At 45.6% G+C, this 25,361-nt stretch overlaps 2 protein-coding genes and 1 long non-coding RNA gene across 10 annotated transcripts; 1 reads left to right on the top strand and 2 right to left on the bottom strand.

The window, feature by feature from the left end:
- Positions 1 to 1,010: 1,010 nt before the first annotated feature.
- Positions 1,011 to 10,787, top strand: LOC123069392 (uncharacterized). Of its 4 annotated transcripts, none has more exons than XR_006432511.1 (5): positions 1,012 to 1,300; positions 1,421 to 1,653; positions 6,615 to 7,337; positions 7,425 to 7,484; positions 7,591 to 10,787. It is a non-coding gene; the product is annotated as an uncharacterized lncRNA (long non-coding RNA). The 4 variants fall into 4 exon arrangements; XR_006432512.1 differs by having other exon boundaries at positions 1,014 to 1,300; positions 6,615 to 6,720; positions 7,067 to 7,484; positions 7,591 to 10,786; XR_006432509.1 differs by having other exon boundaries at positions 1,029 to 1,300; positions 6,615 to 6,720; positions 7,591 to 10,785.
- Positions 10,788 to 10,831: 44 nt separating this feature from the next.
- LOC123069391 (uncharacterized) lies at positions 10,832 to 12,939 on the bottom strand. Of its 2 annotated transcripts, none has more exons than XM_044492244.1 (5): positions 12,721 to 12,939; positions 11,790 to 11,951; positions 11,585 to 11,689; positions 11,203 to 11,268; positions 10,832 to 11,106 (listed from the first exon to the last, which is right to left on the bottom strand). In XM_044492244.1, exons 1-5 carry the CDS (start codon positions 12,876 to 12,878, stop codon positions 10,935 to 10,937), a joined length of 663 nt encoding a protein of 220 aa, XP_044348179.1. In that variant the 5' UTR covers positions 12,879 to 12,939; the 3' UTR covers positions 10,832 to 10,934. The 2 variants fall into 2 exon arrangements, with proteins under 2 accessions (XP_044348179.1, XP_044348180.1); XM_044492245.1 differs by having other exon boundaries at positions 10,832 to 11,113; positions 11,249 to 11,268.
- A 455-nt stretch (positions 12,940 to 13,394) lies between these two features.
- On the bottom strand, positions 13,395 to 18,779 carry LOC123069390 (B3 domain-containing protein Os01g0234100). 4 transcript variants are annotated; one of them, XM_044492240.1, is made up of 10 exons: positions 18,619 to 18,779; positions 18,072 to 18,233; positions 17,198 to 17,347; positions 16,008 to 16,042; positions 15,783 to 15,906; positions 15,188 to 15,394; positions 14,920 to 15,007; positions 14,762 to 14,815; positions 14,562 to 14,615; positions 13,395 to 14,453 (listed from the first exon to the last, which is right to left on the bottom strand). In XM_044492240.1, the coding sequence occupies exons 1-10, from the start codon at positions 18,640 to 18,642 to the stop codon at positions 13,801 to 13,803; spliced, it is 1,551 nt and encodes a 516-aa protein (XP_044348175.1). In that variant the 5' UTR covers positions 18,643 to 18,779; the 3' UTR covers positions 13,395 to 13,800. The 4 variants fall into 4 exon arrangements, with proteins under 4 accessions (XP_044348175.1, XP_044348176.1, XP_044348177.1 ...); XM_044492241.1 differs by having other exon boundaries at positions 17,210 to 17,347; XM_044492242.1 differs by lacking the exon at positions 14,762 to 14,815.
- Positions 18,780 to 25,361: the final 6,582 nt, after the last annotated feature.

The following is a 25,361-nucleotide window of genomic DNA, read 5'->3' as shown; positions in this document are numbered from 1 at the left end:
GGCCGCGGGCCTTTTACGAAATTTGAGTGCGGACATGAAATGGGTCGCGGCCGTTGGGCGCACTGCCAACCCTAAATCTTAAAGAGGGCGGACGTCGAGCGGGCCGCCGACCCAAATGGACAAAAAATAGACAAAAGTGTCGTCCGTTTGGGTCGATGCGTTGGAGTTGCTCTTATAACCCGCAAGTACAGCAATCACATACAAATATTGTTAAAACATGGCCCACCTTCCTCTCTCACATAGTGTCTAGGAGCACGTGCTAGAGCCGACTATTAATCAGTGGCCCGCTTCTCTTCTCTCTCCTCTCCGTTCTCATCCAACTCATCAAAAATATATTGTTTAAGTCTTACAGCCCACCTACATCATCCTATTGTACTTGCTCTAATGCATACGTGCTTAGTTTGTTGTTGCTAAGGTTTTATCATTTAATTGTTTAATCACTGAACTAGGGGTGGAATTCGAGCCCAGCTCGACTCGACTCGCTAAAGCTCGTTTCATTAATGAGCTAGCTCGACTCGACTCATTACTATAACGAGCTCAAATCCAAGATCGGCTCGACTCGTATAACTCGCGAGCTGGCTCGTTTAGCTTGTTAAGCTCATTAAAAATACGAAGATAAAACCTTATAAATATGACAAAAAGATTAATTAGGAAGTTAACATGTACATATATGGGCATGTACTTGAGAGTCTCCTAGGAGGCTGGGAATTGAGCGGCTCGGCCTTGTGCTGGGACGCTAGGTGGTTATTGGCTGTTATTTACTACCTCTAAAAAACGTTGATTTTTTTACCGAGCCTAACGAGTTACACGAGTAGCTCGTGACTCGGCTCGTTTAACTCGGTCAACAAACGATCTTAAACTAAAGCTTGGCTCGACTCATTATTGTTCGAGTTCGAGTCGATTCGAGCCGAGTCACGAGCTACTCGTTTAGCTCGCGAGCTTCGAGCTTTTTTTCCAGCCCTACACTGAACTATTGCACAAACTTTTTTTATTCAAATGTTCTGCATAGGACCGCACGCTTGGCATTAGTTCTTTCCATGTTATCAAATTCCTCTCTCCTCTCTTAACTACCTTGCTGCCCTAGTCCCTACTGCCGGTTTTCGAAAAAAAGCTCTACTGCCGGTAAGTTAGAATTAGTGCGCACGTTCCGTTCGATTTAGTAAGATGCGGCGGATGCTCGGTGGGTGGCGAGGCGGAGTTGGAGGAAGGCGACGACGGACTGCTGCTGTTCGGAGGAAAAGATCCATAAGTGCGAAGATGGAGTTCTTCCTGGATCCATTCAATAGGCGAGTGTTCCTCAGTAAGTCCTAACTGACCGTCAGTCCGCCGCGTTCGATAGATGCATTCCGTTTATTGGTTAATTTGATTGATTGATTGATTGGTTGACGAGCCATCCTGCATGCCCTCCTCCGATGTGTAGATTGACATTGCCCGACGAGGTTGTCAACGAGAGCCCGTCGGATGTGTGTGCTGATCCTTGTGCGTTTGATGACCAGCCGGCGGAATCTGAATCTGGTCTCCCGCCCGTAGCTACCGCCAGGAAGGTCACGCCGCCGGGGCTGATCTTGAAGACAATGGAGTCCCAGCTACGTACACTACTTCAGAGCAGTTAACTAACTCACCTCGACCCTGAAGCTCCGCAGTGACGAAGAGGTCAGTATTGTGACTGTTAGTACCTGTTGGCATGTCTGGTTGATAACAATGTTACTATGTTATTTGTATTGATGTTTGTGCAAATCTAGTAAGTACCCAATATCTTCAGCCAATCGTAGAACAAAAATGGAGTAGGAAGTTTGGACACAAATCGTAGAACAAAAAAATGAATTGTCTTCTGCCAGAGCAGAAATTGCTTCCGTGTCGAATGTGTTGCTCAGTTCTGGGCCATACAAGATTGAATTCAGTTTTGTTAGTACAGTATAGTTAATTCAGTTTTGTGTCATTCCTTTGAAGGGTGTCATACAAGATTTAGCTGACACGCTGTATTAAAATAATGTCTAGAGTCCGTATAGGGTCGATCCCTCCAGATCGAGCACTGTGTACTGGCAGGATTGGAGCATTGGAGAAAACGATCCTTAGTTTCATGGGACAAAGAGCAGAAAATGTAGTGGAACCTGAAACTGCACTATATCCGACTCCCTTGGATGATGGTGTACACTACGGGGCATGTGTAGTCATAGAAATCACTGGTTAACTCGTTGCCCCTTGCGCCTCAGTTGCAGAGGCACAGCACAAGAACTGAGCACACAAGAAGCAACCTGAAGTGAGAATACTCCACTGCTAAACTCTTAATTTTGAGGGAATGCCATCATGGCTACTTTATTGATTGGGGAAAATGGTTACATCATTTACCAAGGCACTAACAAGAAAATCAGGGGGTTCATCGACCCTATTACAGGATGCATTATGATCATAAGAAAATTTAGCTATGATATGAGCAACTTCTTTGGCCTCGCTTCGACAGTGTAGAAACTCAAACATTTGCCGAAAAAGGGTTTCCCCCCGCTTTGTATTACAAAGCAACAACATCGATACAACCCACGATAGGTGCTGGGGCGGAAGCAGCACAGGCACGCCCAAAAGAAAAAAAGAGAAAACACAAAAGGAAAAAAAAATGCCGACAACGGCGGATCAACAAAAACGAAGATGACTCGCCACCGCTGCGCCCGCCGAAGAGTTCCACCACGCTCCTAGCACCACGAAACGCCGCATACCAAGTAACACCTTCAAGAAGGAACGCGACGACAACGACGCTGCTACCGGACATGGCCTAGGGTTTCCCCCGGTACGCGAAGGGCCGTGGGAGGAAGGGGGATATCCGACGCCCTTCAGGAAGGCACGGCGACGCCCACGGGCGTCACCGCGTCGGTGCCGAACAAGCCGACAAGGATTTCTCCCAATCTCCTACCAACCACGACCCCAGACGATCCATCGCGCTCCACCATACTTGCCGTCCACCAATATGCGCCACCACGGACACGCAGTCACCATCGCCGTCTCACCGTGACAAGCGAAGCGAGACCGGCGGGATCGAGAGGAACCAGCCGAAAACGAGGAGCAGCAGGGTCAGCGGCCACGTGGGAGGGGACAACCTCCACCACCCTCGGCGGTGACCGACCGGACGTAGCTCAGGAGCAAACCAGGCACCCCTGCCCGGCCGAGCCCAAAGCGGGCTCGTGAAGCTCCCGTCGCTGCGCTGCAGTACACGCGCCACCGTCTCCGCCACCCCCAGCCCAAGCCACACCTCCGTCCGCCGGAGATGACGCCGGAAAGCACACGCCAGGCCCACCCAGACCCAGATGGGGCCCAAAAGGGCCCAGATCTGGGCCGGAAGGGCGCCGCCGCCAGCCACCGCGCCGCCCCGCAGCCAAGCAGCCACGCCACCGCCACCATGCCACCCGGAGCTGCGCCGCCTGCGAAGACGAGCCGCCACCGGATCCGAAGCCGACCTGGGTGCACCGCCGCCGGCGCCAACGCCCGAGCTACAGCGCCGCGCGGGGAGGAAGAGAACAGGGCCGCCGCCGCCGGCATCACGCGAGCCAGGCCCGGTGGCCTACGCCGGCGGCGGCGGGAGGGGAAAGGAGGAGGGGGGGGGCGCTGGGAGGGGCAGGGAAGGGGAGCCCCCGGCCGCCTCGCTCGGGGAGGCGACGCGGGGGGTACGGGGGAGGAGGGGAGGGGGAGGAGGAGCCGGGGCGCGCCCGCCGGCGGCCGGGGGCGGCGGGAGCGGGGGAGGGCGGCGGCGGCGGAGGGAAACCCTAGCTGGAGCCGCTCGTCCAAACTCAAACATTTCCAATCATGTCTGGCATGACAAAGCAGTCAGTGTAAACCGCAGTGGCTTCTCCCCAAATTCTTTCTTAATCTGCACACGCGTTGAGAACCTCTAGTGCACCAGTTTCGATCTGTATGAAGTTATAGCCCATGGAATATGCTACAATTAATCCATTTTTCATTGCTATTGCTTCCGCTCTTGCTGCATTAGTAACATAAGGGATTGTAGCACATCACGCCGCCAAGAAGGTACCATGTTTGTCATGGGTTACCGCCCCTGTCGCACCTCTTCCTTCATCCTCATGAAAAAATCTCATCATTCACCTTGACAAACCCAATTGGCGGTTTCTTTCATTTCAGATCTGATGGAATGTCGGTCCCTGTTGCAGTTCTCACTCGCTGGAAGTTAGCACAGATAGCCTGTACTGCAATAGCACTCCTTGCCATGGGTGGAACTTGTTTGCCGTGCATCTGTTGTCGCCGAAGCCACTAAAGATACCAGCAAGCAGTGGCTATTCCTTCCTTGAGACCAATATCTGATATATGTGGTAAAGGGGAGTCGGGCAGTCCGAATAAATATTCCAGGATAGCAGACCCGGATCTGTCCACATGGCATGCATCAGCTACAATGTTAGATATGCCCAACAGTCGCCATATCTCACTGCTCAGCCACAACTAAAGAGTAGGTGAAAGATATCCTCAGGCCCTTGTAAACAGATTGGGCATTGCCCATTAGTACCATTGTGCCTATTCACCAAGATAGATTTCAATGGAATTAACGCGTGAAGAGTTTTCCAGCAGATTTTTTTTACCTGGTACATTCATTTTCCATAAAATGTTCCACACCGTATTGGTTAAAGAAGGGCCTACTGCATCTCGAATGGATCTCGCATTAAACTGGTGTTTCCATTCACAGTGATATGCAGATCGGACTGAAAAACAGCCTCCTAGTTCTTCCCTGCCAGGCAATAAAGTCCTCGAAAGCATTATGACTCAACCGGATCCGAAGGATATGTATTGCATCAGTTGGATTAAAATACCCCGTATCATTTCTTCATCCCATTGTTCAATGATAGGATCAATCAATCCATTCACCCTTGTAATAAAAACACCTCCCCTCTGAGTTAAGATTTTCGGTGAGGGGCTCAACGGATCCAGTGGTCCTCCCAAATATTAACCTTCTCTCCATTACCGATCCTCCAGACATGACCACGTTTAAAAGTTTGAATTCCAGCAACTGTACTCTGCCATGTAAAAGATGCTCCTTTTCTCGGCTCTGCGTTCAAAATGTCACCTGAAGGATAATATTTTGCTCGTAGCACTCTTACACAAAGTGATTCTTGCTCATCAATTAGGCGCCAGACTTGCGTAACCAACATTGCCAGATTAAAGCAGTGGAGGTCTCGGAAGCACACCCCTCCATTGCTCAATTCTTGGTCTTACTTATCACACCGTCTTGGACTGCCTGCACAGTTCATGGTTTTTTGCTTTCTTGTATAGATGGTCAAAGTGATGAATATCGGTTCCTGAGAGACCAAGTCGTCACGATAATGGTGTGGCTGAGCTTGCACCGAGCTTCTCCTGTTAACAAATATTTTTGTGCCAAAATAGCACATTCTCAAAATGGCAATTCATTGGGTGTAACGGAGCTGCACTTAGCTTGCTTCCGTTGCCTTTTTTGTATCAAGCCGAAGAGGTAGTAGAGATCCAACCAGAGAAAACTGTAATGTATTGCATCCAGTTTCGTGTCGAAATTGGGCTGTGCGTATTATCCTGATCGATGCAGAGCTGGGGGTAATAAAACTCTTCTGAAAAAGGAGAAGGTTCTCTCTGGGGATTGGATTTTTGCTAGCACTTAGAGTGTATGCAAGTTCAGTTAGGTATGTGCAATAGTGACATGTTTGCATCGTGGGAAAATTAATTAATCTGGTGATTTGGATGAGGTTCTTAACAATAGCTGAGTTGCAATGGTGCTGTGAAGTGCCTCTGCATTGACAGTTGATTCAATTCAGTGAATGTTATGGTGCTTCAAGTCAAACTTCACATACACCAGTTTATTTAGTCACAATGCTATCCTTGTGGGAAAACTCAACATGGATTTAGGTATTACTTTTTGAGAACACGCAGGAGAACCGAATGACATAAACTATATTAACACATACATGTTTTTGATGGTTGATTCATTTCTGACCACTTTACATCTCAGTTAAATTTTCGGTTATGATCCTGTAATACTTGTTCACTTCATAATTTTGCTCAAAAGAGTATTTGGAGCTTGATATACAGCCTGCAAGTATCTGTATTTTGCTGGTGCTTAACACTTCAGAGTGAACTTATTCATTATTTGCAGAAACAGTACAAATACTGTTTAATTGCTTGTATAACTATCTACATAATTCTCCAGAATTTATCGAGGCAAAATACTTGGTGACAACCATCTAAGTATCGAATCGCACCTTCGCGATGGCTCCTCACGTTACTTACTTGTGTCTGTCAACGAAGTCGAATTCAATCCGCGCGTGAAACACATCCTGGGCACCATCCACGCGCCAGGGCGCCAAACACTAGCGTCTCCATTCCCTCCACACCAGCATCTACATCACACCATGGAATAGAATGTCCTAAATGTTCAATTCTTGATCGGATTATAGATTAATAGCTGCAGCTCCTTCATCTGAACTGAACAAAATTTTCATTTCAGTCAGTTATATATCTCATAACTCTCTATGCCTTAATCTCGACATGATAATATACATTTTCAGTCAAAGCATTAATCTGTAAATTTCATGCTCTCAATCTTGGTTTTATATATCTAATATCCTATTATGTTGTTTAAACTTCTCCTGCAGATTTCAGTTTGCAACTCTGGACGTTCAACCTCGCCGGCCCGCGTGACTCTGCGTTAGCATTCCGGTCCAAATACCAGTCAATTTGCTTCTCATCCATCAGTCTCAGGTACATAATATTTCCCCTAAAAAGGGTATGCAATCTTTAATCATGTGGCTTCCTGTTCCGAGCACACAATATCAATTGTGGTCTCCTCAGATGTATAGAAACAGAACATAGAAACTGATTGCATGCAATCCAATATGATCATCAGATAACTACACAAAAAGAACCATCCAGTTGGAAGCACGGACTCCTTTAAAAAGTATTATGAATGTCCCAGTGGTTAATTCAGCAATGTCATGAAAATGAAAACAACGCTCTACATCTTTCAACTCTGATCATTTTCTTGAAGATTGATTGAACTTTATTTACTTTGTAAATGGCATATCTTTTGTTTTGTGTGTTCAAATAGGAACAATTTTACAGAGCTAAATCCTTAGTTTGGTGAACAAAGAGATGTATTAATGATTTCTGCATACCATAAGCTTTTACGTGATAAGGATAAATACTTGCAAATGGCACCAATTCAAAGAGAAGCTTATTTAGAGGGGAATTGTGAGTACAAACGAGCTAAACTACAAAACAATGCAAGTACTAGCAATGCACAGTCGTAACTAGGCAGAGAAATATGACTTGCAGTGAACAAATACACATGCTTATGGAATCTTCTCAGCTGATAGAAGGTACTTTATTGTGGTTTATAATAAATATAATTTCATTATCACTATGCATGCTTTGGTAATGGAATTTAATTTTTCTTCTTCTTTCAGATTGTTGCATGCACAGTTCAGTGGTCGATCAACAAGGATGTTCACAATAAATGAAGCAAGGTTTGATAAATATTTATATTTACCATCAGAATCTTTGTTTAGATGTATTGCTAATAATAATATAATCTAATCTTCTGGTTTTCCTTGTTTGTCATGTCATAAGCAGTGGCCACACTTGGTAGTTTTGAGATATCTGAATCTGGTAATCAAGACATATCTTAATCAGACAAATGCCTTATTCTTCGGTCAAATATGTGTCACCTAGATAATGGAACTATGGTCGGTGCATCTGGAGTATATGCATCTTCAATCTGTCTTGAAGATTAGGCTGCAGATAAAGCATTGAGAAATAGCAGTGGACGTAAGCGACAATGTGGCACTAACTGGTGCTCACACTTGCACCTGAACGAAGAGAATCATATACTGACGGAGGTATCTTGACAATATGGAGCAGGTATCATGACTATATGAGACAAGAAAGTCTCATGGAGCAGGTTATAGTAATGCACATGATACAGCTGATCAGGCAAGTTGTAATAGACAAAACTCAAGAACATATCAGTTTTGAATCTGAAAACACAATGTATATGCCAACTGATTGTTTGCTGCTACCCAAGATATGCTTGAAACTGCAGCGCATCTTGGCCATGTTCACTGCTGGGTTCCTTCCAGCTCACCAAGCCCAAACCACCCGCATCCAGACGCCCCTCCGCCGACAAAAAGGGCCGCGGCCGCCGCGCTTCTGTTGCTTAGCATGTGTCCCAGCAACCAACGTCCGGTGCGCTCTGTTTGCATGCCGGATTGTCCGCAAGAGAAGCAGAGTCTGCTTTTGTATCCTGTTTCCTGCTGTTTCCGTTTGAGATTAGGCTCCTGCTAGCTGTAGCTGCTCTTCTGTTGATGTGCCCCTGGTCCGCTTGCTTCATCTGTTCGTATGGCCTGCACTGCCCCATGTTCCCTGTGTTGCTGCTGTTGTTTATGGATAATCATCACTGTACTGTCATGAACTGGAATGTTTGAGGTCTGAATAATCCGGCAAGGAGAAAGGTGGTTCATCTCAGAACAATGCGTTTGTTGTTTGCCTCCAAGATACCAAGCTAGACTTTGTTCATTATAGGCTTGTTGCTGAAATTTTGGGGCCTGCTTTTGCTGATAATTTTGGCTTCCTTTCGGCGGACGGCACTAGAGGTGGGATTCTTCTTGCTGCTTCCCAGGATTTCTTCAAACTGTCACACTTTGCACACTATCTCAGCCACCATTTGTATGTGTGCTAATGAATGTAAATGGAGCATTTCGGCCGTCTACGGACCTCAGTCTGAAACAGATAAAATTATTTTCATTGGTGAACTCAAGGGCCTGAAAAATGCTGTCAGTGTTAGGTGACTTCAACCTGATTTGCTGGGCTGCAGATAAAGCAATAGCATATGATTAATAGGCGCCTCATCAACGCTTTCAGAGCTGCTCTGAACTTGATGGAGGTCTCTGAATTGCGGCTGCATGGAAGGCGTTTCATTTGGACTGGCACCTGTCAGCAGCAACCCGAAACCAAGATCGATCATGTTTTTCACACCGCTGAGTGGGGTCTTCTATTCCCCCAGTGCCTCCTCCAGGCCGTTACTTCTTCTGTCTCGGACCACTGTGCTATGATCCTGACGGGGCAGCTCAGCTGTGCAACCTTCAAGGGCTTCCGTTTTGAATAGTATTGGACGAGAATTCACACCTTTCAGGACTCTGTTTTGGCTTCCTGGACCAAGCCAGTGTTCATGTGCGATGCTGCTCGTATTCTCCACTTCAAGCTGTCAAGGACTCAAGGTTGGTCAAGGCTCTTCACATCTGGAGCAGGGCTTGCGTTGAGGATTACTGTCCGACCAGTCTGATACACTCTGCAAAAAAATTGTGCAACTTACTCGCCAACCGCCTTACTCCTTGCCTGCATGACATCATCCCCAACTCCCAGAGCGCTTTCAGCAAGCGGAGCATGATTTATGATAATATCCTATATGTCAGAAATGTTGTCCGGCGTCTCCACAAGACAAAATGCCATGCCCTTCTTCTCAAGCTTGATATTGCGGGTGATTTCGATTCGGATTCTTGGGAGTTCCTTCTTGAGGTTATGGAGAGACTTGGCTTCATCGCTTGCTGCGTGACTTGTTGGCGCTGCTTTGGAAGTCTTCTTCTTTGAAGATCTTGGCTAATGGACAAGTTGGAAGGCGCTTTCTCCATCGTCGAGGCCTGTTGGAAGACCCTCTTTCCCTGATGCTTTTCACCATTGCCATTGTTCCTCTCCACTAGCTTTTTGCCGAAGCTGCTGCTTCACATGTGCTGTCTGACCTCAACCTACCTCCATCAAACTTGAGAGTGAGCCTATATGCAGACGACACAGCTCTATTCATGAAGCCCTCGGCCGATGATATCACTACCACCAGCCAGCTCCCGCTGCTCCCCGGCCTTAGAGTCCAGAAAAGTGCAATAAATCCTAGGAGTATTAGCTACACAGATATTGATCTGCATCAACGCCTACAGGAATTCCCGGTCCCTATCTGCAACTTCCCATGCAAGACTTTGGGCTACCCCTACACTTCAAGAAGATTTCCAGGGGTGACCTGCAGCCCATCATTGATAAAATGGCTTCAAAGCTGCAGCTTTGGTGAGGCAAGCTTCTCTATGCATCCGTTCGCTTTGTGCTGGTCAACGTCGTTCTCTCTGTCATTCCAATTTTCATGCTAACTGTCTTCAAGCTGGGCAAATGGGCGATCAAGCAAATTTATAAACTGCGCCGAAACTTCCTGTGGCGGTCCAGTCCTGACTCCCATGGCGGCCTGCCTCTGGTGAGCTGGAAATCTGTTTGTAGGCTCAAGAACCTTGGGGGCTTGGGGATTATGGATATTCACAAGTTCATCAGTGCTTTGCGGATTCCTTTGAAGTGGTCGGAATGAACAGATCCGAACACGCCTTGGCATGGCAGTGGCACTGAGCTTCCCAGTGACAAGGATGACTCTTGTTCGACGCCTCCAACTCTGTTCAGCGGGGCAATGGCAGGAAGCGAACTTCTGGAACTCCCATTGGCTTTATAGTCAGGTTCCTCGGCTTCTTGCTCCTGATCTCTTCCAACTTCGCCCTCGGAAGAACATCTCAGTGGCTGACGGTTTGAACAGTGGGAGATGGATGCGTGGCTTCCACAGAATCGTCAACGCCAATCAGCTTCGACAGTTAGCAAATCTTCTTGCTCCTGATCTTTTTCTTTGTTACAAGTTCTGTAACTTGAACTATTTCCCTCCTATGTAATGCATTGGCAGTACAACTGCTACTTTACCTAAAAAAAAGCTATAAATTCATTGGACAAAAACTGTTCAAATAAAAGCTTAACACAAAAAACCGTTTTGCAAATACGATGGCAAAATCCAGAACCGTTCAATTAAAGACGGGTTTGATTTGAAGATCCAACGATCACAAAGTTGCGCAAATTATTACATAGCCAGAATGGTCTCATGAAAATCAAATCAAGGCAAGAATTTATTCATCCTTGGGCTTCAAGGTATCCCATGTCTTGTTCCAGTAGTAGTGGATGAACTCCCACACATACGGCAGCGCCAATGATACTCCTGCGAAGATGAGCCCAAAAATTGCGAGGAGAATCCTTATTGCCATCTTCCCAAGGTACAACTTAAAATCTGCAGTCATGCCCCTATTGCAATAGTTAAGCAGATGAGTAAGGGTTTTTCTAAACCAGAGCAAATAAGCACATGAGAAGGAAGGACATGCAAGTAGATTGAGTTTTTACCGGATTTCAGTACGGAAGTCTTGGATCTCCTTTCTGACCTTGTTGCCCTCGGAAACAATGTCCGCTCTGCACCAGATAAGAAAATTAGAGTTCTTGAAGCACCGACAAATAGGAAACCTAGATAACAGACGCACATAGGAGTTGCGGGATACATCTTCCTATAGTTGTGGAAACTTGAGCCAATAACAGTAGCATCAAGTTGACATTGACAACAAGATAGCAAAATGAGAATGACATCTTCCTAGTAGTTGTGGAAACATAAAAACAACATGAAACTGACATTGGCAGCAAGATAGCAAAATAGGAGTGACAGTCCATGCATGGTATATGAATGATTCACAGCAACTACATGACCCTTGGCATTGGAGAAGGAGCTGCTTACTTCATGGTGGTGCGGGAGTCCTTGACCTCCTGGTGGACCTTCACGTTCTCTTCCAGCACCCTGCGGGACTCTGCAACGAGGTCCTTGCCACTGATCAGCTCCCTCCTGGCAGTGGCACCCACCCACAGCAATCAGTATTTCCACGGTTACAACATGCAACTGGCTGGATCCAAGCAAGGGAAGAGAAAAGATGAATCGAATGTACCTCATGTCCTTGACCTCTTGGAGGAGCATGGAGCTGTCGTCCTGCAGCCTCCGTTGCTCAGCCATGAAATCATTCCTCAGTTGGCTGATCATGTAGATGATGTAGTTCTCCTGGCCAGGCAGGAAGCCGGATGCGGCAGCACCCATGGCTGGCACATCGACCCTGTTCATTCATTTAACAAAGGGAACATGCAGAGTACTGTTTAATCAGCGATGGCATGGCAGGATCTCGAAGCAGCACACATGCACGTACGCGTAGCAGCCTGAATGCCTGATCGATCTGCATCAAACGTGTGCGTGCGTGCGTGCGTGCCCAAGACATGTGGCCTACGGTGTACTGCTACTACATGCGTGTTTAAGACATGAAAAATCCAAATCTATCTCACAGAAAAACAACCGACTTGTTACAGCAGCTACCAACCTGCGAGACCTTCCCGTCAAAATTAATAAATGCGACCTATACTCCGAACAAGAAATCAACATGCGCCACTGTGCGGGACATGAAAATCAAACTTTCTTTCTTACGTTTCGGAAAAAAAAAGAGACTTTCTTTCTTGCTGTCATACGAAAAATCCAATTTTTAGTTATCCATCTGACCATCTCCATGGTTAAACCAAACTTTCTATGCGCTACGGTGTACATGCGTCCTGAAATCAAATTTTCTCTCTTCATCTCGAACGATTTTTTCCCCCGTTTTTTAGGCTATAATGTTAGATCCGTCTGAGTCTGACCAAATCCATCTCTAACAAAAACAAGCGCTTTCATTCTCAAAAAAAAAACGCTTTCTACTCCGTATGTGTACGTGCATGTATGTTGACGAGCCCGATCGATCTACTACCATGCGAGCAGAAAGGAACAGGAAACCAAGGGAGGGAGGGAGGGAGAGAGCAGCAGCAGGGGGGGGGGGGGGGGGGGGGGGGGGGGAGAGATACCGTGCCGGTGGTGGCAGCTGAGCGCCGGCGCCTGCGCCCGCACCAGCTCCAGCTCCAGTGCAGAGCACCTGGCCAAGCCCAAGGTGAGGAGGCACCCGGCCAAGGCCTGGCCGCCGCACCAGCGCCGTCGACACCAACTTGAAAACTGCCGAAGACATGGCCTCTGCTCTGTCTCTCTCTCACTCGCAATGCCGGGGAGGGGCGGTGGGTTTATAGATGGGAGGAGGAAAGGTGAGCTTTTATTTGAAAAATGCATGGGGATTGGCTCAAGCAGAGGAGAAGAGAGAAAAGCAGGGAAGAGGACGATCGCACAGAGCTTTTGACCATAAAACTTGCCTACTTTTTATCTTCCCCGGGGTTCCAATAGGCGCCAAACTGCCAACGTATCAAAGGATCAGAGGCACAGAGCGCCAAAGCAGGCTGTACTTGGCTTCAACCAAAGCACCCATCCTGTAGCGGGGAGGGGAGGCGAGGGCTTCTAGTGTGTTCTTGTCCTTCTCTCCTAATCCCGTCCTCTTGGAGTTACCATTTTCATGCGTGCAGGTGCAGGCGAGGCAAATGGTGGTGTCGGAGGTTCAACAAGCCGAATCAGCAGCGACCAAGAAGAAAACAAGTAAAGCAGCTGCATGCACAACACTCGTACTAGCAAAAAAAAAAACCCGCAGGGAAACACATTCAAATGCACTCAACAAATACTCAAAGCAAACTGCATCTTCAGTACTATCACAGTGCAGTTCCACGGAATTACACAGGGGGGGTGGGATGGAGATAGGTCACACCACTTGATGTGTACCAAAAAAACAGCATCCTAGTTGCTGCACAAGAAGTGTAACCAAGATGGCACACAGATAATTTTGTCAAAAAAAAAAGATGGCACACAGATAATAACTACTCTCAAGTTGCATTTATACAAAAAAGAAGTGGTCACTCTGAAAACCAAATACTGCCGCCACAACGCAGTTCTAATCTTCTGCAAAGCTTAGACCCCATCCACCGCATCATCTTCCTCTGCATACTGAACTGCCATGTCGCCCAAAATATTTATTGTCTGCGGTAGAGACCGAAGCTGCGCGCGTACCGCTACCATGGCGCGGTTGCTAACAGCTGCATCATCTCATCCACCATCTTCGCGCTGGACTCCATCTCCTCCATCTCCATGTCAATCTCCTCCAGAGTGTCCTTCACACTCGAAATCCTGGACTCGACCTCCTTAATTTTCGCAACGGTGTGTGCCCGCTCTAGTTTTACCTCAGCAGGGACTCTAGGTGGAGCAGGGAGGCTGAGGAGATCATCGACGCGTTTGAGCAGGAAGTCCACATTCATGCCCAGGAGCTTCAAGGCCTGCAAGTTCTTCTTCCAGACCACAAAGTGCTTGCAGGAAGGAGCGCGCGCCTTGCACGCCCTGATGCCCTCCGCGATGTCGATAGTCTCCATGATCGCTCCCACCACGAGTGTGAGGTTTAGCCCTTTGAGCAGCTCCTTGTGAAGGAACGACTTCTGGGCACAGCACAGCTCGTAGTACGTCTTGCGCAGGTGGTCAGGAAACTCGCAGTCGATGACCAGGCCGTCGTAGACGATGCTGAAGCTGCTGAAATCATTCACATCGTCGAAATCGATGGCTGTGTCTGAAAATTTGATGCCATCTGTTATTGATTCACTGGCTAGGTTGCTGCTATCGCTCCAAGCAACCTTTGGTTTCTTCTCAGATTTGACATCATTGGAACTTTCTTCTTCTGCATTGCAGAAAACAAAACATGATTCAGAAGATTCAATGGTTGGCTTATCCATGTATAATAAGTAAATTCACAAGTGCAGAATGAACACAATGAACTTTGACTCACTCGGTATCTTCTCCTTGCCAGCTTCAGATTTGACATCATTGGAACTTTCTTCTTCTGCATTGCATAACACAAAAAATGATTCAGAAGATTCAATGGTTAAGTTATTCATGTATATATTCCCCCCCCCCCCCCCAAAAAAAAAGTTATCCATGTATAATAAATTCACAAGTGCAGAATCAACACAATGAACTTTGACTCACTCGGTATCTTCTCCTTGCCAGCATCAGATTTGACATCATTGGAACTTTCTTCTTCTGCATTGCATAACACAAAAAAGGATTCAGAAGATTCATTGGTTAAGTTATCCATGTATAATAAATTCCCAAGTGCAGAATCAACACAATGAACTTTGACTCACTCGGTATCTTCTCCTTGCCAGCTTCCAGACACAGGAGACCAATTGCTCCATCAGTTGTAGTGTAGTTGTTTGCTCTTAATATATAGACCTGAATGAAAAGCGCAGAAAAAACAAGAGAAAAATTTAATATTGGATAAGTGCGGACAGAGCATGCAAGGAACAATTAAAGAAATGTGTGTCCTGCACACACTAGTGCATATGTAGTGCCTGTCAATCAATAGTGTAAAAGAATGATCAAGCAATTGAAAACTTATCGGGAAACACTTGCCTTAAACTTTGCTGAACTGACAAGTTGAAAGACTACAACATCTCCAACCTTGATATCATGATTAATCGCAAAACCTCTCCAGCCAGCACTAAGTCCTTGCTTGGCACCTAGATATTTTGCATCATAGTTGTGCCCATCCTCATCTTCTAGCACAATAGCAGTGTCCTTCTTTGGGAGATGCTTGTTGCAGAAGTCAGACGGTAGACCCTGGGAGACAAACGTAAAATTCAAATGCAGAGGAAGCAAAAACAAAGAGAAGAAATGTTTTCATTAATCCCATCCCCATGTACACCAAATGACACTCAGGAAGCGTCCACACATGTACTAAGCTTATGAGATTGCTCTACCTGAAACTAAATTTCACAAACCACGACGTGCTCTAAGTTGTGCAGTTCACACTTTTGCAGTGCACATTTTTTGCCCAGTAATTTGATTATCTTCTGATACAAAAGAAAAGGCAATCTGCATTTTCGTTTAGCAGGTGTTTCCTCCCCTTCGATATTTGGGTTCTTGGGTCCACATGTTGTTCATAAGAAACGATCGCCTAATTCTTCCGCTTTGGACAAATATGTGAATAGCTAATAAATAGACTTACCAGCCAAAAACCATGAACAACATGTGAATGTAGCATATGCTTGACAAAGCTAGGATGTTCGGCTGGTAACTTCACAAGTACCTCCTCAGCTCTCTCCATAGCAGACCCAAAGTTACCCTGAACGCTATAGTTTGTTCAAAGATTGAAGTGCATAAGTGGACAGGCTTTTCAGGAACTGTTAATGCATCTTCTTACTCTCGAGAAAAGAAAAAAAGTTTGAAGTACCTTGCACATTTCTTTTGGCAATTAACAACAGCTACCTGTCAAGCCACAGCTTATTCATAGTTAGTTAGTACTCCCTCCATCCCACAAGATAAGATCGTTTTTCAAGCTAACATAGCTTGAAAAACGATCTTATATTATGGGACAGAGGGAGTACATGTTTTGAACTAATAGAAAGTGAAGAAAATGGAGGTTAAAAACACAACAGTAATATAGAATACATGAGGCAATGCATATGAAAATAGCAGAGTCAATCAATGTTTAGAAACACATTCAATACTGTGTCCAGAAATTAAGACCATTAAGAATTTTTAGTCGCCTGAATCGTTAAGTGTGACAAACATATTGATCTGCTTAAACCAAATTATGACATTATTTTTTGAAATGAAGGTGTGTAACATATGTATGTTCACAATAAAAAAACGTATGTAACATATGAAGCTTGTTCATAGTTAGTGCATGTTTTGAACTAATAGAAAGTGAAGAAAATGGAGGTTAAAAACACAACAGTAATATACTCCCTCCGTTCCAAATTACTCGTCGTGGTTTTAGTTCAAATTTGAACTAAAACCACGACGAGTAATTTGGAAAGGAGGGGAGTAGAATACATGAGGCAATGCATATGAACATAGCAGAGTCAATCAATGTTTAGAAACACATTCAATACTGTGTCCAGCAATTAAGACCATTAAGAATTTTTAGTTGCCCGATTTGTTAAGTGTGACAAACATATTGATCTGCTTAAACCAAATTATGACATCATTTTTTGAAATGAAGGTGTGTAACATATGTATGTTCACAAAAAAAAGGTATGTAACATATGAAGCTTGTTTATAGTTAGTGCATGTTTTGAACTAATCGAAAGTGAAGAAAGTAGAGGTGAAAAACACAACAGTTATATAGACTACATGAAGCAATGCATATGAAACATAGCAGAGTTTATAAATGTTTAGAAACACATTCAATATTGTGTCCAGAAATTAAGCCCATTAAGAATTTTTTAGCAAGTTGTCTGAATCCTTAAGTGTGACATACATATGACCTGCTCAAACCAAATTATGACATCATTTTGTTTAAATGAAGGTGTGTAACATATGTATGTTCACAAAAAAAAGGCATGTAAAATATGACAATGTGCTTCTTTCAAGCTTTGAACAACAAGAATGTCCTAAAGGCGGAATACGGAATCATACCACAGTTCTCACCATCGGCACAAGATCATCATCTACGTCGCTCTTGCTGCTGTTACTGCCGCCGCTCTCAACCAAGGCAAGCCCCGGCGTTGACATATTCAACTTCTGCTCCATGTCATTCTTGGTGTTGACAAGCCTCCCTCTCTTCTTCTGAAACCCAACCAGCCAAAATCTTTAAACCATTTTATGCAATTATTGAAGATAAGAAAATTAGTGAAATTTTGGGTGTCAAAATCTCTGAAGCATTATGTGCTTATAAATGAATTTTTTGGAAGAACTGTTTACTAGAAGGCTAAAAAGAAAAAATTCAAAATTTTAACAGAAGGCTAAAAAGAAACAGATAATCTGATAACATAGAATTCATATGGTCATGAGCATTGGTTGCACTAGTGTCTATCGTGATAATGAAACATGAGAAAAACAATATAAGCAAATTATTAAATACTTCATTTTACTTTGACAGAGGCAGTTCCACAGTGTGATCAAGGTTCAGGAACACAAAAGAAAAGCCAATCAAACGGCAGACTCCAGCACTCACCACTGAAGCTTAAGCAGAAGGAAACATATAATCTAAGAGAATGCATAAGCTCGGACTCTTGGAAGCACTAGCTGCTACAGTACTATTGAGGCGGTGAAAACTGAAAAAAGAAGCTTAAACAGACACTTTCAGAAAAAAGAAGCTTAAACAGACACTTTCAGACTCCATTACAGTTGTATTATTACTTTTGTTTACCAGGGTCCATTACAGATTATCAGAGGCACATAGTAAGCGTGATCGAGCTTCAGAAAAGAAATTGAAATGGCTGGCATGAAAGACTACGGCAGACCTGCAGTGGCCAACAATCTGAGTGGAGCTTAAGCTGAAAGACCTCACCATTGTGGCCGTCGGCGCAACATCAGCTTCCTTGTCGCTCTCTCTGTCGAGCAAGGCGAGCCTTCGGTGCACCAGTGCCATCTTCTGCTCCATGACCATCTTATCTCGCTCGGTCTTGTTGACAGACGGGGAACCTCCTCCTGCTGGCCTCCCTCTCTTCTTCTGAAAGGAGGCCGACCAAAACAGAGACATAAGTTCAACGTATAATCAAAAACCAATCCTTTTGTATTACTAATCCCATCTAGCAACATGCCGTAGAGAAACAAAATCTGTTCTGGCTGGATGGTCGAAATGTTTTTTTTTTCAAGAAACATTTCTTTTTTATGTTCCAAACAAGAATCACTCTCTCCAAGGCAATCACAATTCACAGGATGACGAAATAAAACAAAATGAGACCTCCATATGTCACGAGATTGCGGTATGCAGCGCTCCATTAACGAAAGATTCAAGAGAAGGCCGAGAAATCAAGAAACCCTCGACCGCTAACTACATAATTCTATAAATCAACAGCCGCACGAATCAAAGAAAGTGGAGGAGATGAACTTGCCTTGAGGGATTGACCGATCGCCATCGCCTCCGCCTCCGCCTCGGCGCTCGTGGAGTCCTAGTGCTCGGGGTGCTTGAGGCAAAAACGGGGGCGGGGAGAGGACTGACGGGCTGCACAGACGGCAGAGAGGAGGAGGGTGGAGGAAGGAGGGGGGAGGAACAGTACTGGGCTGGGGTAAATAAATAACGTGGAAAAATGGTAAAAGCGGAAACAGATTACCGTTCGGCTACAGTGATTGAATGACGCCGTGTATGTCGGTTGATTGGTTTTCACCAACGCGCGGTTTGAAAAGTGTCCAGTACACATTTGGAAAGTGCATTTACCATTTTCCCTGTAAAAAAATGCATTTACCATTCCACCCAACTTCTCCAACGGAATGCACAACAGCCCGTGAAAAATGCTCATCACTCGTCTCGAGACAGGTTCGTAAAAAGCCTTTATTTTAAATAAAAAAATGTATAGTCACGGCGTATATGAACCGATTTGATTGGGTTTCAACAGGATCTGGCCATCGCAGAATTTATGACCGGGTTCTGGTGATCATCTCAAGGGGAGGCAGGATTTATGACTGGGTTCTGATGTATATCTTTGTATAAATTTATCAAAGGAATACTCATGACGTCATTGTCTTCAACTCATATCATATGTTTTCGACGATGGGGGTGACAAGAGAAGCAAGATATGCGGTGTGAGTGAGGTTCAAAAGTTGCTCCAAGACCCACATAACTATTTATTAGATACATTATAACTAAGCACTCTAGGAGTTCTCTCAGGCCATCACTATCAACAGCTGTCCAATTCATGATATAGACCTAGCTGGCCGTACGATCTATGTTTGATTTCTCCTAGCCCCTACATGGGTCGTTGTCTTAGGGCCGCTGCTCCAGTGACAATTTCTGAGCCAGCTGGTTTGTTGGGCCGTTTCGATATTTTCTGGGCCGGCTTCTTGTTGGCTCGTGTTTGATCGCTTTGGAGGACATGGAGGTCCGTGTAGCACCGCTCAATCAATCGAGCCGGCGTGAGGTCCAGTGATGAAGAGAAGGCCTTGCTGCCGAAACAGTAGTTGCAACGACGAGCACCTCGTCCGGCGATCCAGACTTCGCCAATCGATGACGTAAAGGGATGCAAGGGGAGCAGATGCTTGCATACGATTGGAATTAATCCGCCCTCATTAAGACGAGGAGTAAACCAACCGTTTCTACAACCATTGGCTGCCAAGGTGTGCGTCACTCACCAGGGCATGATGGCGGAGGTGCGTTACAGTTTAGGTTACTTCCTACGCGTTGGCATGCCTATATATGATCTCGGTCGTCCCGCTGTTTCATCAGCCCTTCTTCCTCCTGGAGTGCCGCTACAAATCGCAACCCCTGGCCCTGCACCCGTTCAGTTCATTCTGAAGTATATTTTTTTGTTGAGCGACGGCTGACGACCACTCCTCCCACGACCAAGATGCCTCTTCCAACTCCGTTCCATTCTCAGCGCGGCTCGCAAACCGTACGTGTGCTCAGGCAGCAGCGCTGGCAGTGAAAGAGATGCGAAGGAGCGTATTGTGGCCTCATCTCCCTCTGCATGACAATACAAGCCCATCTTCCTTTGAAATGGCAACATGGAGAATTGGCGATGCTGCCATGCTGGCAGCCATGCGTCCGACGACTGCGCCATCTTCCTTGCCGTCAGCCCCGACGACGTCACCATCCCGGCGAGAGGAAGAGGTGGGAGCTACCGCTTTGGATCACGGATGGACTTGTCGCTACGGTTGTAACCTTTTTTTTTGTTGTTGTTGCGGGGAACCTATTAGGGCATGTACAAAGGTAGCATCACCATCATGATGTCTCACCTCTTCCACCTAGATAAATTTGAGTTAAGCTACCGTGTGTATCACAATCACCCAAGGGAGGCTACCCGAGCGATGTCATCATCTTACTTTTCTCTCTCACCTACTTTCCATCACATGCAGACTAAACCAGTACAACCAAGCAACCATGTAGTACTCACACCGCGTTGCCCCAGCAGTTGCCTCATGGCTTTTGTCAGGGAGGAGGCGAGCTCTTCTGCAGGAGGCCGCTTCCCTCTGCAAGCATCACGTTTGACGGAGGTGGCACTCGGCAGGACGATGTGGCACCCGGGGCACCCGTCCAGCTTGGCCCTTTGGCCATGCCCTTATGAGTTGTTGTGCTTGAGATACACTAAGCAGGCAAGCATGTCAGGTAAGGTCCATATAGATCCGTGAATCTTATGTAAATACGTACGTAGAAAGCAAATAAGCCAACTATGCCTTGTGTCTCCAGTAGAAAAGGAAGTCAACTACGTACGCCTTGTGTCTCCGGTAGAAAAAGAAGTCAACTACGCCTTGTGTCTTCAGTAGTTCAGTGCTAATAACACATGTATTGCTGCTTTAGGAATCTTCGTTTGTCATATCAATAGCAAATACTCGAGCAAGTGCTGCAGGTGAGCTCCTGTGCATGGCGCCTGTGAAGGAAATATGCCCTAGAGGCAATAATAAAGTTATTATTTATTTCCTCATATCATGATAAATGTTTATTATTCATGCTAGAATTGTATTAACCGGAAACATGATACATGTGTGAATACATAGACAAACACATAGTCACTAGTATGCCTCTACTTGACTAGCTCATTAATCAAAGATGGTTATGTTTCCTAACCATAGACATGTGTTGTCATTTGATTAAAGGGATCACATCATTAGGAGAATGATGTGATTGACATGACCCATTCTGTTAGCCTAGCACTTGATCGTTTAGTATACTGCTATTGCTTTCTTCATGACTTATACAAAGTTCCTGCAACTATGAGATTGTGCAACTCCCGTTTACCGGAAGAACACTTTGTGTGCTACCAAACGTCACAACGTAACTGGGTGATTATAAAGGTGCTCTACAGGTGTTTCCGAAGGTACATGTTGGGTTGGCATAATTCGAGATTAGGATTTGTCACTCCGATTGTCGGAGAGGTATCTCTGGGCCCTCTCGGTAATACTCATCACCTAAGCCTTGCAAGCATGTAACTAATGAGTTAGTTATGAGATGACGTATTACGGAACGAGTAAAGAGACTTGCCGGTAACGAGATTGAACTAGGTATTGAATACCGATGATCAAATCTCGGGCAAGTAACATACCGATGACAAAGGGAACAAAGTATGTTGTTATGCGGTTTGACCGATAAAGATCTTCATAGAATATGTAGGAACCAATATGGGCATCCAGGTCCCACTATTGGTTATTGACCGAGAATGGTTTTAGGTCATGCCTACATAGTTCTCGAACCCGTAGGGTCCGCACGCTTAACATTTCGATGACAGTTTTATTATGAGTTTATAAGTTTTGATGTACCGAAGTTTGTTCGGAGTCCCGGATGTGATCACGGACATGAAAAGGAGTCTCGGAATGGTCGAGACATAAAGATTGATATATTGGAAGCCTATGTTTGGACATCGGAATGGTTCCGGGTGAAATCGGCATTTTACCGGAGTACCGGGAGGTTACCGGAACCCCCCGGGGGGTTAATGGGCCTACATGGGCCAAGAGGGAGAAGAGGAAGGAGCAAGGAGGGGGCCGCGCACTCCTCCCCCTCCTAGTCTGAATAGGATAAGGGAAGGGGGGCGGCGCCCCCCCTTTCCTTCTCCTCTTCCTCCTCTTTCCCCCTCTCTCCTACTCCAACTTGGAAAAGGGGAGTCCTACTCCCGGTGGGAGTAGGACTCCCCCCTTGGCGCGCCCCCTTAGGCGGGCGGCCTCCTCCCCCCTGGCTCCTTTATATATGGGGGCGGGGGGCACCCCATGGACACACAAGTTGATCTACGGATCGTTCCTCAGCCGTGTGCGGTGCCCCCTTCCACCATATTCCACCTCGGTCATATCGTCGCGGAGTTTAGGCGAAGCCCTGCGCCGGTAGAACATCATCATCGTCACCACGCCGTCGTGCTGACGGAACTCATCTCCGGAGCTCGGCTGGATCAGAGGCCGGAGATCGTCATCGAGTTGAACGTGTGCTGAACTCGGAGGCTCCGTACGTTCGGTGCTTGGATCGGTCGGATCGTGAAGACGTACGACTACATCAACCGCGTTGTGATAACGCTTCCGCTTACGGTCTACGAGGGTACGTGGACGAACACTCTCCCCTCTCGTTGCTATGCCATCACCATGATCTTGCGTGTGCGTAGGAATTTTTTTGAAATTACTACGTTCCCCTACAGTGGTATCAGAGCCTAGGTTTTATGCGTTGATGTTATATGCATGAGTAGAACACAAGTGAGTTGTGGACGATATAAGTCATACTGCCTACCAGCATGTCATACTTTGGTTCAGCGGTATTGTGAGATGAAGCGGCCCGGACCGACATTACGCGTACGCTTATGCGAGACTGGTTTCACCGTTACGAGCACTCGTGCTTAAAGGTGGCTGGCGGGTGTCTGTCTCTCTCACTTTAGTTGAACCGAGTGTGGCTACGCCCGATCCTTGCGAAGGTTAAAATGGAGTCTATTTGACAAACTATCGTTGTGGTTTTGATGCGTAGGTGAGAACGGTTCTTGCTAAGCCCGTAGCAGCCACGTAAAATTTGCAACAACAAAGTAGAGGACGTCTAACTTGTTTTTGCAGGGCATGTTGTGATGTGATATGGTCAAGACGTGATGCTATATTTTATTGTATGAGATGATCATGTTTTGTAACCGAAGTTATCAGCAACTGGCAGGAGCCATATGGTTGTCGCTTTATTGTATGAAATGCAAACGCCCTGTAATTGCTTTACTTTATCACTAAGCGGTAGCGATAGTCGTAGAAGCAATAGATGGCGTAAACGACAACGATGCTACGATGGAGATCAAGGTGTCACGCCGGTGACGATGGTGATCATGACGGTGCTTCGGAGATGGAGATCACAAGCACAAGATGATGATGGCCATATCATATCACTTATATTGATTGCATGTGATGTTTATCCTTTATGCATCTTATCTTGCTTTGATTGACGGTAGCATTTTAAGATGATCTCTCACTAAAATTATCAAGTAGTGTTCTCCCTGAGTATGCACCGTTGCCAAAGTTCGTCGTGCCGAGACACCACATGATGATCGGGTGTGATAAGCTCTACGTCCATCTACAACGGGTGCAAGCCAGTTTTGCACACGCAGAATACTCAGGTTAAACTTGACGAGCCTAGCATATGCATATATGGCCTCGGAACACAGAGACCGAAAGGTCGAGCGTGAATCATATAGTAGATATGATCAACATAGTGATGTTCACCATTGAAAACTACTCCATCTCACGTGATGATCGGTTATGGTTTAGTTGATATGGATCACGTGATCACTTAGATGACTAGAGAGATGTCTGTCTAAGTGGGAGTTCTTAAGTAATATGATTAATTGAACTTAAATTTATCATGAACTTAGTACCTGATAGTATCTTGCTTGTCTATGTTTGTTTGTAGATAGATGGCTCGTGCTGTTGTTCCGTTGAATTTTAATGCATTCCTTGAGAAAGCAAAGTTGAAAGATGATGGTAGCAATTACACGGACTGGGTCCGTAACCTGAGGATTATCCTCATTGCTGCACAGAAGAGTTACGTCCTGGAAGCACCGCTGGGTGCCAGGCCTGCTGCTGATGCAACTGACGACGTTAAGAACGTCCGGCAGAGCAAAGCTGATGACTACTCTATAGTTCAGTGTGCCATGCTTTACGGCTTGGAACCGGGTCTTCAACGACGTTTTGAACGTCATGGAGCATATGAGATGTTCCAGGAGTTGAAGTTAATATTTCAAGCAAATGCCCGGATTGAGAGATATGAAGTCTCCAATAAGTTCTATAGCTGCAAGATGGAGGAGAATAGTTCTGTCAGTGAACATATACTCAGAATGTCTGGGTATAATAATCACTTGATTCAACTGGGAGTTAATCTTCCTGATGATAGTGTCATTGACAGAATTCTCCAATCACTGCCACCAAGCTACAAGAGCTTCGTGATGAACTATAATATGCAAGGGATGAACAAGACTATTCCCGAGCTCTTCGCGATGCTGAAAGCCGCGGAGGTAGAAATCAAGAAGGAGCATCAAGTGTTGATGGTCAACAAGACCACTAGTTTCAAGAAGAAGGGCAAAGGGAAAAAGAAGGGGAACTTCAAGAAGAACGGCAAGCAAGTTGCTGCTCAAGAGAAGAAACCCAAGTCTGGACCTAAGCCTGAAATTGAGTGCTTCTACTGCAAGCAGACTGGACACTGGAAGCGGAACTGCCCCAAGTATTTGGCGGATAAGAAGGATGGCAAAGTGAGCAAAGGTATATGTGATATACATGTTATTAATGTGTACCTAACTAGAGCTCGTAGTAGCACCTGGGTATTTGATACTGGTTCTGTTGCTAATATTTACAACTCGAAACAGGGACTACGGAATAAGCGAGCACTGGCCAAGGACGAGGTGACGATGCGCGTGGGAAACGGTTCCAAAGTCGATGTGATCGCGGTTGGCACGCTACCTCTACATCTACCTTCGGGATTAGTTTTAGACCTGAATAATTGTTATTTGGTGCCAGCGTTGAGCATGAACATTATATCTGGATCTTGTTTGATGCGAGACGGTTATTCATTTAAATCAGAGAATAATGGTTGTTCTATTTATATGAGTAATATCTTTTATGGTCATGCACCCTTGAAGAGTGGTCTATTTTTATTGAATCTCGATAGTAGTGATACACATATTCATAATGTTGAAGCCAAAAGATG

This window comes from Triticum aestivum, chromosome 3B (assembly GCF_018294505.1).
Source record: "Triticum aestivum cultivar Chinese Spring chromosome 3B, IWGSC CS RefSeq v2.1, whole genome shotgun sequence".
NCBI lineage: Eukaryota > Viridiplantae > Streptophyta > Magnoliopsida > Poales > Poaceae > Triticum > Triticum aestivum.
The sequence above is the reverse complement of the archived record's forward strand: the minus strand, read 5'-3'. Positions and strand labels throughout refer to the sequence as shown.

Excerpts from the sequence above, each read along its gene's own strand:
- LOC123069391 (XM_044492244.1), bottom strand. The coding sequence starts at position 12,878 with ATGTCTTCGGCAGTTTTCAAGTTGGTGTCGACGGCGCTGGTGCGGCGG. Across the intron at positions 11,690-11,789 it reads CAAGAGGTCAAGGACATGAG|GAGGGAGCTGATCAGTGGCA; the intron begins GTACATTCGATT and ends TGCCACTGCCAG. Across the intron at positions 11,107-11,202 it reads GACTTCCGTACTGAAATCCG|GGGCATGACTGCAGATTTTA; the intron begins GTAAAAACTCAA and ends CTATTGCAATAG.
- LOC123069390 (XM_044492240.1), bottom strand. The coding sequence starts at position 18,642 with ATGGCGATCGGTCAATCCCTCAAG. Across the intron at positions 16,043-17,197 it reads TGCCGATGGTGAGAACTGTG|GTAGCTGTTGTTAATTGCCA; the intron begins GTATGATTCCGT and ends GTGGCTTGACAG. Across the intron at positions 15,008-15,187 it reads TCAGTTCAGCAAAGTTTAAG|GTCTATATATTAAGAGCAAA; the intron begins GCAAGTGTTTCC and ends CTTTTCATTCAG.